Source organism: Oncorhynchus masou, chromosome 10 (genome assembly GCF_036934945.1).
Source record: "Oncorhynchus masou masou isolate Uvic2021 chromosome 10, UVic_Omas_1.1, whole genome shotgun sequence".
In the NCBI taxonomy this organism is placed as follows: domain Eukaryota; kingdom Metazoa; phylum Chordata; class Actinopteri; order Salmoniformes; family Salmonidae; genus Oncorhynchus; species Oncorhynchus masou.
This window is the reverse complement of record NC_088221.1, coordinates 19,497,258-19,510,868: the sequence shown is the minus strand read 5'-3', so window position 1 is coordinate 19,510,868 and position 13,611 is coordinate 19,497,258. Positions and strand designations below refer to the sequence as shown.

Here is a 13,611-nt window from a genome sequence, read left to right as displayed (position 1 = left end):
TTCAAACAGACCACCTGCCTAAATGATTACCACCCCGTAGCACTCACGTTGGTAACCATGAAGTGCTTTGAAAGGCTGGTCATGGCTCACATCAACACCATCATGCTGGAAACCCTAGACCCACTCCAATTCTCAATTGCACTCCACACTGCACTTTCCTACCTGAATAAAAGGAACCCCTATGTGAGAATGCTGTTTATTGACTAAAGCTCAGCGTTTACCACCATAGTACCCACAAAGTGCATCACTAAGCTAAGGACCCTGGGACTAAACACCTCCCTCTGCAACTGGATCCTGGGCTTCCTGACGGGCCTCCCCCAGGTGGTAATGGTAGGCAACAACACATCTGCCACGCTGATACTCAACACTGGGGCCCTTTAGGGGTGTGTGCTTAGTCCCCTCCTGTACTCCCTGTTCTCCCATGACTGTGTGGTCAAGCACGACTCTAACACCATCATTCATTTTGCTGATGACGGTGGCAGGCCTGATCACTGACAATGAGGAGACAGCCTATAGGGAGGAGGTCAGAGACCTGGCAGTATGGTGCCAGGACAACAACTTCTGCCTCAATGTGAGCAAAACAAAGTGATCGTGGGCTATAGGAAAAGGAAGGCTGAACAGGCCCCCATTAACATTGACGGGGCTGAAGTGGAGTGTGTCGAGAGTTTCAAGTTCTAACATGGTCCAAACACACCAAGACAGTTGTGAAGAGAGCATGGCAACACCTTTTCTCAAGAGACTGAAAAGATTTTTAATGAGTCCCCAGATCCTCAAAAAGTTCTACAGCTGCACTATCAAGAGCATCCTGACCGGTTGCATCACCGTCTGGTATGGAAACTGCTCTGCATCTGACCGTAAAGTGCTACAGAGGGTAATGTGTACAGCCCAGTACATCACTGGGGCCAAGCTTCCTGACATCCAGGACCTATATAGAAGCGGTGTCAGAGGAAAGCCCAAAAAATGGTCAATGACTCCAGTCACCCAAGTCATAGACTGTTCTCTCTGCTACCGCACGGCAAGCAGTACCGGAGATCCAAGTCTACCCCCAAGCCATAAGACTCCTGAACATCTAATCAAATGGCTACCCAGACTATTTGTATTGCTCCCCCTTTTTACACTGTTGCTACTCACTGTTATTATCTATGCATAGTCACTTTAATAACTCTACCGACATGTACATATTACCAAAATTACCTTGACTAACCGGTGCCCCTTCACATTGACTCTGTACTGGTACCCTCTGTATATAGCCACGCTATTGTTATTTTACTAATGCTCTTTAATTATTTGAAACTTTTATGTCTTATTATTTTTTTTAAATGTTTTTTACATTTATTTTTAAAATAAATAGTGCATTGTTGTTTAGGGCTTGTAAGTAAGCATTTCATTGTAAGGTCTGTTGTATTCGGCGCATGTGACAAATACCATTTGATTTGAACTCCAGTGTATATTTGACTTTGTGTTTCAGGCTAATGTTTCTGCTGAAATGTACATTTGTCTCCCATTGTCTGTTGGAAAGCAGACTGAAGGATTTTGCCTGCGCTTAGCTCTATTCCGTGTATTTTTATAAATAAAAATACTCCCTCGTCCTTGCCGATGACAAACATACCCATAGCATGATACAGCCACGAACGTGCTTGAAATATGAAGAATGGTACTCGGTTATGAGTGGAGTTGGATGTGCCCCAAAAATAACACTTTTGTATTCAGGACATAAAGTTAATTTCTTTGCCAAATATTTTGCAGTTTTACATAAGTGCGTTATTGCAAACATCTATCCTCAGTTTTCTCCTATCACAGCCATGTTTTAAAGTCATCATTGGTTTAATGGTGAAATCCCTGAGCAGTTTCCTTCCTCTCTAGCAACTGAGTTAGGAAGGACACCTGTATCCTTGTCATGCCTGAGTGTATTGATACACCATCCAAAGAATAATTAATAACTTCACAATGCTCGAAGGGATATTCAATGTCTGCTTTTTATTTTTTACCCATCTACCAATAGGAGCCCTCCTTTGCGAGGCATTGGCAAACTTCCCTGGTTTTGTGGTTTAATCTGTGTTTCAAATTCACTGCTCGACTGAGGGACCTTACAGATTATTTTAAAATGTTTTATTTAACCTTTATTTAACTAAGCAAGTCAGTTAAGAACAAATTCTTATTTACAATGACGGCCTACCCAGCTGCACCAATGTGTCGGAGGAAACACTGTACAACTGCCGACCATGTCAGCGTGCACTGTGGAGTTGCTAGAACGCGATGGGACAAGGACACCCCAGCCGGCCAAACCCTCCCCTAACCCAGACGACGCTGGGCCAATTGTACTTCGCCTCATAGGTCTCCCGGTCGGAGCCGGCATCGACAGATGAGGGAGTCGTTCTAAACGATCTTATTGCAAGAAGAGCCCATGCAACCTATTATGTGACTTGTTAAAGCATAGTTTTACTCCAGAACTTATTTAGGCTTGCCATTACAAAGGCAATAAAAATACTTTTCGACTCAAGATATTTCTGTTTTTAATTTCAAAATAATTTCTATAGATTTTAAAAACAAAATTCCACTTTGCCATGATGGGGTATTATGTCTAGGCCAGTGGCAATAACATATATAAATGTAATCCATTTTAAATTCAGGCTGTAACACAATTTTCTGTGGAAAAAGACAAGGGGTGTGAATACTTTCTGAAGGCACTGTATGTGCTGAGGGCTTTGATTTTAACAACACAACCAATCTTAGGCACCATCTCTCATCATTATTTACAACCTGTAGTACATACAAACTGTCAGCAAGAAGATTATAGTCCTGACCACTTCTGAGACTCACTGCCCAGCAGGAGAAGTGACATCAGGGTGTGAGACACATACTGTACCAGCAGGATGGTGCCTTGAGGAAGCCAATGTGAATCTTTGTCTTCCAAAGATAACACATTGTTTACAGAAACCTGTCATTAGAAACATAGTGCTTTGAAAGCTCCTTTGGGATTAATTAAAGGAGAGCAAACAATTGTGTGTGTATCTATGGGTGTGGGTGTATGTGTTCTGTCGACCCTGAGAGTCTATAAAGGGAACATTTTCTTCAGCAATCATTTTCTCTTTGTTTGGAACTAGTTTCCGGTGCATTAAAACGTTTTATGTGCAGATATCCTTGTTTGTATTCGGGGCATGTACACTCTTAGAATAAAAGGTTCCAAAATGGTTCTGTGGCTGTCCCAATAGGAGAACTATTCTTGGTTCCATGTAGAACCCTCTTTGAAAACAGTTCTACAAGGAACCCAAAAGGGGTATAATTGGAGCCAAAAGGTGTTCTTCATAGGGTTCTTCTATGGGGACAGCCAAAGAACCCTTTTTGGTTCTAGATACAGTATCACTTTTTTTCTAAGAGTGCACTACGTCTGTGTGTGTGTGTGTGTGTGTGTGTGTGTGTGTGTGTGTGTGTGTGTGTGTGTGTGTGTGTGTGTGTGTGTGTGTGTGTGTGTGTGTGTGTGTGTGTGTGTGTGTGTGTGTGTGTGTGTGTGCGTGCATGCAGGATCTATAGAGGAGCTGCAGGGCACTGAGGGCCCCCCTCAGAAGAAGCCGACCAAAGATGCCAGCCCTTGGATGTGGTCCAAACAGAAGGCTTTGAGGCAGGCCCAGAACGAGCTCAAGACCAAGATGAAGACCAACACCCGCCCTGAGGAACCTAGGACCCAGCGGGCCACTCAGGTCAGGACAAACCATTCCAAAAAGAAATAAAAATCCATCTTTGTTCACATCCGCTTTCCGAGAGATACAGTTCAGAAACTTGATGAGCAATTAGTATTATGACACTACATAGCTTAGAATGGCTAAACTTAGGGCCTCCACTACAGAACCGGGTTTGATACCGGACTTTGTCGCAGCGGGACTTTGCCGCACCGGGAGACCTATAAGGCGATGCACAATTGGCCCAGCATCATCTGGGTTAGGGGAGGGTTTGGCCGGCCGAGATGTCCTTGTCCCATCGCGCTCTAGCGACTGTGGCGTGCCGGGAGCATGAACGCTAACACGGTCGCCAGTTGTACCGTGTTTCCTCTGAAGCATTGGTTCGACCGGGGTAAGCGAGCAGTGTGTCAAGTAGCAGTGTGGCTTGGCAGGGCCGTGTTTCGGAGAATGCATGGCTCTTGACCTTCGCCTCTCCCGAGTCCATATGGGAGTTGCAGCGATGGGTCAGGACTGTAACTAACAATTGGACATCATGAAATTGGAGAGAAAAACATGGATTTGGGTTGGGTCAACTGATCCTCGAGCCTCCCAACCTCTCTAAACACGCTGTTGTGTAAATTGATCACAGTTCTGAAAGTGGTATCTGTAAATCCACTATATGCAATTGATTGAATAATGGCCTTAATGACCCTGGTTGGTATTTGGTACGGCGGTACCCTCTTCCGTACACACACAAAGACACAGCTACTTTGTATGTCAATAAAATCTTTATATATTTATATGTGTTGACAGATTGTCATTTATTTACATAAACCACTGAAGGCCAATATTCTTATACATTTATTTTAATACTGCAATTGGTAACTGTTTACAAAATACTATCAAATATTGACAGTATTTTCACCGTCAATCAGTAGAAATATTAGAGCTAAGTTGAATTGTGTTAAATTTGCACACTGCCAACAAACAGCACTCATTCAACAGTGTTTATGTGCTTCATTCAAGATCACGTGGCTTACAAGGACAACCTTGTTATTAGTTGACTAACACAACCCTAGTTAGCCCTAAATTCATTTCCCAAACAACCCATTGTCGTCCGGTTCATGTGAACTTTGTTTAAAGCAAAAATATGTGGCATGCTAATAAGCGTGGCCCCCGGGGCCCACAGAGAAGAGCCATAAGTGTTCCGACCTAGGAAACAATCATATACATGCCCAGATCTTCTCCCTCATTTAACTCTATGTATTGCCACAAAACACCAAATAAGCGAGGGGAACACAATTGATGAGACCATTAGAGACAACAATGGATATACTAATGCCGTAAATGGGGGTATGCAAATGGGGGAGTCAGTTCTGGGGGTTGGTAAAATGACAATTCAAAAATGTTCCAGCCTGGGGTTTGGTGAAATGGAGTTTTAAAGATGGGTTTCCTGTTAACATGAGTGTTTGGAGTTTGAGGTAGATATAGTGAGATCATTATTTACTCCATCTAGAGATGAGAAGTCTTGCTCAGTTAAAAGTTAGCTTTTTCTACATCCTCCTGCCCTCAATAGAATGTGTGGGAACTTAGCATCCATATGTTATTGTAAGGTCCAGATAAGCACCCTAGTGGGTCATGCCCCCCTCTTGTCCCAGACCAAACCATTGGAGGACACACCGATCCACTTTGATGGCTGTCATACACTACTGTATAGTATAAATAGACCGGCACAACACAGCCCTCAGCTCTGTCACACTGTGCACCCGTCATACATTTCAATCACTTATTTAAGGGAAAGGAAAGGGGGGATACCTAGGCAGTTGTACAACTGAATGCCTTCTGAATGCCTTCCGCATTTAACCCAACCCCTTAAGGCAGGTGCGGGGGGCTGCCTTAATCGACATCCACATCTTTGACGCCCGGGGAACAGTGGGTTAACTGCCTTGCTCAGGGGCAGAACAACATATTTTTTTACCTTGTCAGCTCAGGGACTCCATCCAGAAGCCTTTCAGTTACTGGCTCAACGCTCTGTACGGGATGGTGCTGAGTTGAAGGTGTATTAGTTCAACAGTCAGCATTTTGTCTGTGCTTTTCAGAGCCATTGTCAACAGGAGATGGACAAGGTGCTGGAGGAGATCTCCAAGATGACCTTCCATGACAACAGGGAACCGCTGGAGGATCTGTACGAGCTCAACTTCCCCAATTGTGACAGAAGGGGCCAATACAATCTCAAACAGGTGAGCCTCTAATCATTGATAAGGTCAATGGAATATACTGCAACCTCACAACATATTGGTCAGTGTTGGTTTTTCAGTGTAACATTTCTAAAAGAACCAAAGTGTTGATGTTAATAACCAGTGTTGACTGTGAGATTGTGATTGTGTCCATTTTACTCTGTGGAGAGTAAAACATTTCTATCAAAACCATGGCCATCATTATCATTATCCCCAGCATGCTGTTCTGCAGCTCGATTTTTGCATGTACATTGATTGATACATTAATCTTATGCTACACAAAGATAAATAACTAACTACTATCAGTTAGGTAGATTTATTGCACCCATTACTGAAATGGTTGTTCTAGTTTAAATGGTTTAGGTAGTCCCCTTTATCAATATTCCCAACCCTGAGTGTCATTAAGTATTCCAACTGTTGGATGTCATAACTCTGTCTGGATTCCAATAGGAATTACATATCACTTCGCAAGTCAGCATAATGTGACTTGCAGGCCTGATGTGGCCTGTAAACCAGTAGGTTCCTAACAACCCTATATTGGGGTAAACATGGGCATCAAAGTAAGGCTTTATGATATTATTCATCTGTAGATTTTGGTTGAAGCTCAATGTTAAATTAAAATGTACCTACTACGCCAATATTGTTGATGAAATGTGCAAATCACCTTGATTGTAGGTAGGCACTCCCTGCCCCTGGTCATGAGACATCTGGCCATTTCCGAGAACCGGATTTTCATGAGGGTTGTCAGCATTAGGATGAACCCCCCCCACCTAGCTCAATATCGCACTATTGGATAAGAACGAGACTTCAGCATCCATAAAGTGACTATTAGACTTGCCACCTTTCGGACTGAATACATTTTTAGGGGCAACAGTTTTGATTCAATTTATCATTTATCGGTTTCAAATAGATAAGCAATGGTGTGCTATATTTTTGTAGCATTTCTGACAATCAACCGAATGTCAGAATCCTAACACTGAACAACTCGGTTGCTCAGTAATAACATAGCTGCTGCTTCACCAGGCTGCCAGTCATCAGAAGTGTATTTATTTGTTGATTTATTTGTTGATTTGATTCCCCATTAGCTTTTGCAGAGGCTGCAGCTATTCGTCATGGGGTCCATAAAAAACACAAAACATGAAAAGTAACACTGATATGGCCAAAGACAACTTCCCTCGAGGGACAACGCATTGCATATATGTGATGCTAGAGAAGCTTCCATTGAAGAACACTTTGGGTTCTATTGGATAAATAACTCTCCAACCATGTGATGGCAGGTAATATAAAGCCAAAACAAGTGAGTTTCTTCAATACCAATGTATGATCAATAACATCAAATGCAGCACTGTAATCTAACAATACAGCTCCAAATATAATCTTACTATCAATGTCTTTTCGCTAATAATCTGTCACCTGAGTCAATCAGTATAAGTTGATTGCCCTTCTCTATGTGTATGCTGAGAGTCAGTAGTGAACTTGTTCTCTGAAAAATAGCATTGCATTTGGTCAAACACAATTCTCTCCTTCAGTTTACTAAGAACAGGCAGCAAAATGATTGGGCAACTGTTAGAGCCAACAAAGGGTGCTTTACTATTTTTAGGCAGTGGAATTACTTCAAATCAAATTATTTCACCTCTCCCACACTAACTTGACCAAATTCAAAACAGCAATCCTTCTCTTTCGTTGTTAGATGTTTTTTAGCAAAACATGGTGGTTCATCGTTCGAGGTTGTAACTTCACTTTTGAGTTTTACCACTTTACCAATGAAATAGTAATTGAAATGATTGGCAATAGCTAAAGGACCCATCAATTTCAATGAACGATGGAAATGAATTGGGTTTTCCTCGCATGGTATAATTCAAGGTACTCCAAAGTATTTTTAGATTGTGTTTTATGTCATTTATCTTGATTTTGTCATCTCATTTATTCTTCATTTTGGTAAGTTTAGGTACACCATTTCTCCATTTACTGTTTGTTAACCAATCAGCTGAGCAGCATGACTTGTTTGCCACCTCTTTTCCATAATTTCTTTGAACCATTTTTTAAATTCATCATCAATCCAGAGGGCTCTAAGAGTTCTCACAGTTATTTTCTTAACGGGTGCATACTTGTCAACAATGGGCACAAATACGTTGATATATACCTCCAGTGCTGTATCCATATTCACTTCCTCATACACATCAGGTCAACATAAATGATTTTAACAAAAGAGTCCTAAGAAAACATTTTGTAAGATCTCTTATAAATTACTTTAGGCCCAACCTTTGGCAGTGTGGCTTTCCTTGTTATTGGCCATAACATCGTGGCACTACAGCCAATGGGAACTGGAAAATGGTTGGGTTTCTAGCTCCAACAGCGAAGCAATATCTATCAATTTCACAACAATACACACAAATCTAATGTAAAGCAATGGAATTAAGAATATATAAATATTTGAACGAGCAATGTCGGAGCGGCATTGACTAAAATAGAATAGAATACAGTATATACAGTTGAAGTTGGAGATTACGTACACCTTAGCGAAATACATTTAAACACAGTTTTTCACAATTCCTGCCATTTAATCTGAGTAAAAATTCCCTGTTTTAGGTCAGTTAGGATCACCACTTTATTTTAAGTATGTGGAATGTCAGAATAATAGTAGAGAGAATTATTTATTTCAGCTTTTATTTCTTTCGTCAGAATATTGTTGCTAATTGCTTAGGTTTGTCCTTTTCAAACTATCATCACCTGGTGGAGTGGAGCTGTGTTTTTTATTGCAGCTCGCTTGCTGTTGTCAGCTATCTCTTTGAAAATGACTTGCATTAAACTTGTTGCGTTTAAACTTTGGATCACCGCTTAATTTGTGTGCTGAATATTAAAAAAAATAGGTTTGCAATGCGAAAGGAAGAGTTGTACATTTTGATTGGGAAATCCTATGCCTAATGGTTGTGTTTTTTTATTGTTATGATTGGGACCTACTGTACTGGCTTATTATGTCTGAGTGAATAGTCTGCTTATCCTTATCCATCATGCTGTGTGTGAGTGCTGTCTTTCTATTGGCCCCAGCTATGTGTTTTACAAAAAGTGCACTCACCTGCATCACAAGCCTGTCACACACAACCTTTGATGTGTCACTGTTGTCACTTTTGGTGATAGTGTGATAGTGATGGCATTAGTCTACCATAGGTTGTGTAAGCAGTGTTGTTGCTGGTAGCATTATCCGTGCAGGTACTGTCTCTGTGTGAGTGGCAGCCCGAAGCTTGGCTCAGCCTCAGGCCTGTTTGATTCAGCTGGGCGCATTAAATTATACTACCTTTCTGCTATTTTTCTTCATATTTGAGTTTGGTACAACGTGTTGGAATATTTATTTTTCTCCAGTAGTGATGGTTCTCCACTGCGCAAACATGTCTATAATCGACATAAAGACTGTTACAACTTCTCACGGTCTTCCTTTACTAATAGTGAGCGTTCAACCCAATTTCCCTACTTTTCCAATCCAATGAATCAAGGAAATTCTGATGATCACGACAAAGTTTGAGGATTTTCTTTAATGAATGGACAGTAATGTTATGAGTAAAGTAGAAAGCCTAGTTTTAATAAGCAATAATATATGAAAGGGATACTTCTGGGTTTTGACACTTTATCTACTTCCCCAGAGTCAGATGAACTTGTGGATACCCTTTTTTTGTCTCTGTGCCCAGTATGAAGGAAGTTATAGTTAGTTTCGCTAGCCAATTCTAACTAGAGTTAGCAAAATGACTGGAAGTCTATGGGTATCTGCTAGCATGAGTTCTCACTGTCTGAGACAGAGTCAAGGCCAAGTAAAAATGTATATGACACAGAGACAAGATCAACACATTCAATATGTGGTCTTTAGACCGGACTTGGGTACTACAACACTGATTTTTAGGCTTGAAATGACATGTGGCCCATTGTTTACCTTATCATCAATGACATGTGGCCCATTGTTTACCTTGTTACCTGGCAACAACAAGGGTGTTTCAAAGAGCTGTCAGTCAAGGCGAGCTCATGATTATAAGCTCCCTGCAAACTCAGCCTGTTTGTTCAGGCTCCCTGATAGTTACAGATAAGAGAAAAGGTACAATTTATTCAATTCTGAGCATTTAAATAGCATAAAAATATATTGTTTTGGTAATTTAAAGGCTATTTTTACTTGGGAAATAAGATGACTGTGCAGGACCATTAAGTCATACTGTTAAAAGGGGCACACACACACACTGTACACAAGCACACACACACACTGTACACAAGCACACACACACACACTGTACACAAGCACACACACACACTGTACACAAGCACACACACACACTGTACACAAGCACACACACACACACTGTACACAAGCACACACACACACTGTACACAAGCACACACACACACTGTACACAAGCACACACACACACACTGTACACAAGCACACACACACACTGTACACAAGCACACACACACACTGTACACAAGCACACACACACACTGTACACAAGCACACACACACACTGTACACAAGCACACACACACACTGTACACAAGCACACACACACACTGTACACAAGCACACACACACACACTGTACACAAGCACACACACACACTGTACACAAGCACACACACACACTGTACACAAGCACACACACACACTGTACACAAGCACACACACACACTGTACACAAGCACACACACACACTGTACACAAGCACACACACACACTGTACACAAGCACACACACACACTGTACACAAGCACACACACACACTGTACACAAGCACACACACACACTGTACACAAGCACACACACACACTGTACACAAGCACACACACACTGTACACAAGCACACACACACTGTACACAAGCACACACACACACATACACGCGCACGCACACACATTTATTTTCAAGAATGCCTTGAAAGGCAGAGTCAGTGGGTAGAGGCCCAGCAGGAGAGTATGCCCCTTTATCCACCACCATCCCTCACACACACTCTCACCCGCCCCATGCCCGATAATGGGCCGATTTTTTGTCAACATGGGGGCGACAGCGTCTGTATCCAGAGTTACAAGGTAATAAAACTGTTTTCAGGCAGACCTTGGGAAGATTTCCACACTAAGTCGAAACAATGTTTCCCAATGAGGCTTTGCTGCTGGAAGGACCCACTTATTTTTAGAATGTGGTCAAAACAATGATATGACATATCTGCATCCTGAAAATACTTCATCTAGGCATTTGTGTGAGGTAAAATGAGGACAGGGGAGAGAGAGAGAGAGAGAGAGAGAGAGAGAGAGAGAGAGAGAGAGAGAGAGAGAGAGAGCGAGAGAGAGAGAGAGAGAGAGAGAGAGAGAGAGAGAGAGAGAGAGAGAGAGAGAGAGAGGGAGCGAGAGAGCGAGAGAGAGAGAGAGGAGCGAGAGAGAGAGCGAGAGAGAGAGAGAGAGAGAGAGAGAGAGAGAGCGAGAGAGAGAGAGAGCGAGGCGAGAGAGAGAGAGAGAGGAGAGAGACAGAGAGAGCGAGAGAGAGAGAGAGAGAGAGAGAGAGAGAGAGAGAGAGAGAGAGAGAGAGCGAGAGAGAGAGAGAGAGAGAGAGAGAGAGAGAGAGAGAGAGAGAGAGAGAGAGAGAGAGAGAGAGAGAGTGAGAGAGAGAGAGAGAGAGAGAGAGAGAGAGAGAGAGAGAGAGAGAGAGAGAGAGAGAGAGAGAGAGAGAGAGAGAGAGAGAGAGAGAGAGAGAGAGAGAGAGAGAGAGAGAGAGAGAGAGAGAGAGAGAGAGAGAGAGAGAGAGTGAGAGAGAGAGAGAGAGAGAGAGAGAGAGAGAGAGAGAGAGAGAGAGAGAGAGAGAGAGAGAGAGAGAGAGAGAGAGAGAGAGAGAGAGAGAGAGAGAGAGAGAGAGAGAGAGAGAGAGAGAGAGAGAGAGAGCGAGAGAGAGAGAGAGAGAGAGAGAGAGAGAGAGCGAGAGAGAGAGAGAGAGAGAGAGAGAGAGAGAGAGCGAGAGAGAGAGAGAGAGAGAGAGAGAGAGAGAGAGCGAGAGAGAGAGAGAGAGCCAGAGTGAGAGAGAGAGAGAGAGAGAGAGAGAGAGAGAGAGAGAGAGAGAGAGAGAGAGAGAGAGAGAGAGAGAGAGAGAGAGAGAGAGAGAGAGAGAGAGAGAGAGAGAGAGAGAGAGAGAGAGAGAGAGAGAGAGAGAGAGAGAGAGAGAGAGAGAGAGAGAGAGAGAGAGAGAGAGAGAGAGAGAGAGAGAGAGAGAGAGCGAGAGAGCGAGAGAGAGAGAGAGAGAGAGAGAGAGAGAGAGAGAGAGAGAGAGAGAGAGAGAGAGAGAGAGAGAGAGAGAGAGAGAGAGAGAGAGAGAGAGAGAGACAGAGAGAGAGAGAGAGAGAGAGAGAGAGAGAGAGAGAGAGAGAGAGAGAGAGAGAGAGAGAGAGAGAGAGAGAGAGAGAGAGAGAGAGAGAGAGAGAGAGAGAGAGAGGCAAATGAGGGCATTGTTTTGATGACAAAACTCTTTGGTTCCCAGGGCTCAAAAAACACTGCACCTCCAACAACACTTAATCGTTCGGTAATCATTTTGTTCCTCTCGCAATTACTGTAACTGTCACTTTTTGTTCTTTCTCATTGAAGGAAAAAATGGAAAGTGTGTTTTTTTTCTCTCTCCTCCCCTAAGGCCCTGTCCCCGTGGTCCCCGTGGTCCCCGTGGTCCTTTCTTGCGTGGCCTAAGAAGTGTCCAGTTAAATCAGTTCAATTATAACCTCATTCTCGGGATAGGAAGGGTCTCAACGGGGGGTCCGAGGCCAGCTAGCATGCTGGAGGGGACAGAGGGGGATGGGAGGATGGGGAGGTGGGAATGTCCCGAGGATGGGCTGTTATTGCGGGCGGGAGCCCTACCCATCCACCTCATCTCAGCCAATCCAAATTCAAACGCCCTCTTGTTATGCCGCCTACGCCCCCCCCCCCAAACGCCCCATCTCTGACTGTATCCAGTGCCTCATTAAACCCCCACCTCTCCCCCCTCACCCCCCACCCTTCTCTCTCATTTCCCCCTCCTGTGTGTGTTCCAGTGCCACATGTCCACCCACGGTCAGCGGGGTGAGTGCTGGTGCGTTAACCCCTTCACGGGTGTCCAGATCACCCAGTCCACGAAGTTGCGGGGGGACCCCAAATGCAGCCAGTATGTGGAGGAGCAGGAGATGGCGACTGGGACACTGCCCACTGTTGTCCTCCATATGGCAGAGACATAGCAGAGCTTCACCCACATCCAGATATCCCCGACGGTGGAAAGGTCCAACTTGACTGACAGCTGATATTGTTGTCATGTGCATGGGTTTCTTTCTATGTAGCCTACATGTTTTTGTTTAAGTGTGTGTATAGGGGGGGGGGTTGTCTTTCTATGTTTATGTGTGTGTATAGGGGGGGGGGTGTTGTCTTTATATGTTTATGTGTGCGTGAGAGGGACATATAACGAGTGCTTCTCTTGTCTTAGGGCAGGTCTCCCGTGTGAAAAAAAATTGCGCAAATCGAGATGTTTGATAAAAGGGGTGTGAGAGCAAGGCAAGGATATTATCCATGCTACAATTCAGAGGAGGTTTCATGAATATGTATTTACTGTGTGGGCATACGCACTGTACGTGCGTGTGTGCCTGCCTGCTTGGTTGCTCGTGTGTGTGCGTGCGTGTGTCTGTATATGTGTGTGTGTGTTTGACTGGCTGTGTCCCCTGCTATTCATAGGGATAGGTGCTGCGA

General features: G+C 43.5%; 1 protein-coding gene across 1 annotated transcript in view; it reads left to right on the top strand.

Annotated features, from left to right (window-relative positions):
- The window catches only part of LOC135546941 (insulin-like growth factor-binding protein 2-B), a 23,232-nt gene extending 10,123 nt beyond the window's left edge, over positions 1-13,109 (top strand). The window contains exons 2-4 of the mRNA XM_064975496.1: positions 3,523-3,698; positions 5,756-5,896; positions 12,930-13,109. Coding sequence (XP_064831568.1) covers positions 3,523-3,698; positions 5,756-5,896; positions 12,930-13,109 — 497 coding nt within the window. The remainder of the gene's footprint in view (positions 1-3,522; positions 3,699-5,755; positions 5,897-12,929) is intronic.
- Positions 13,110-13,611: the final 502 nt, after the last annotated feature.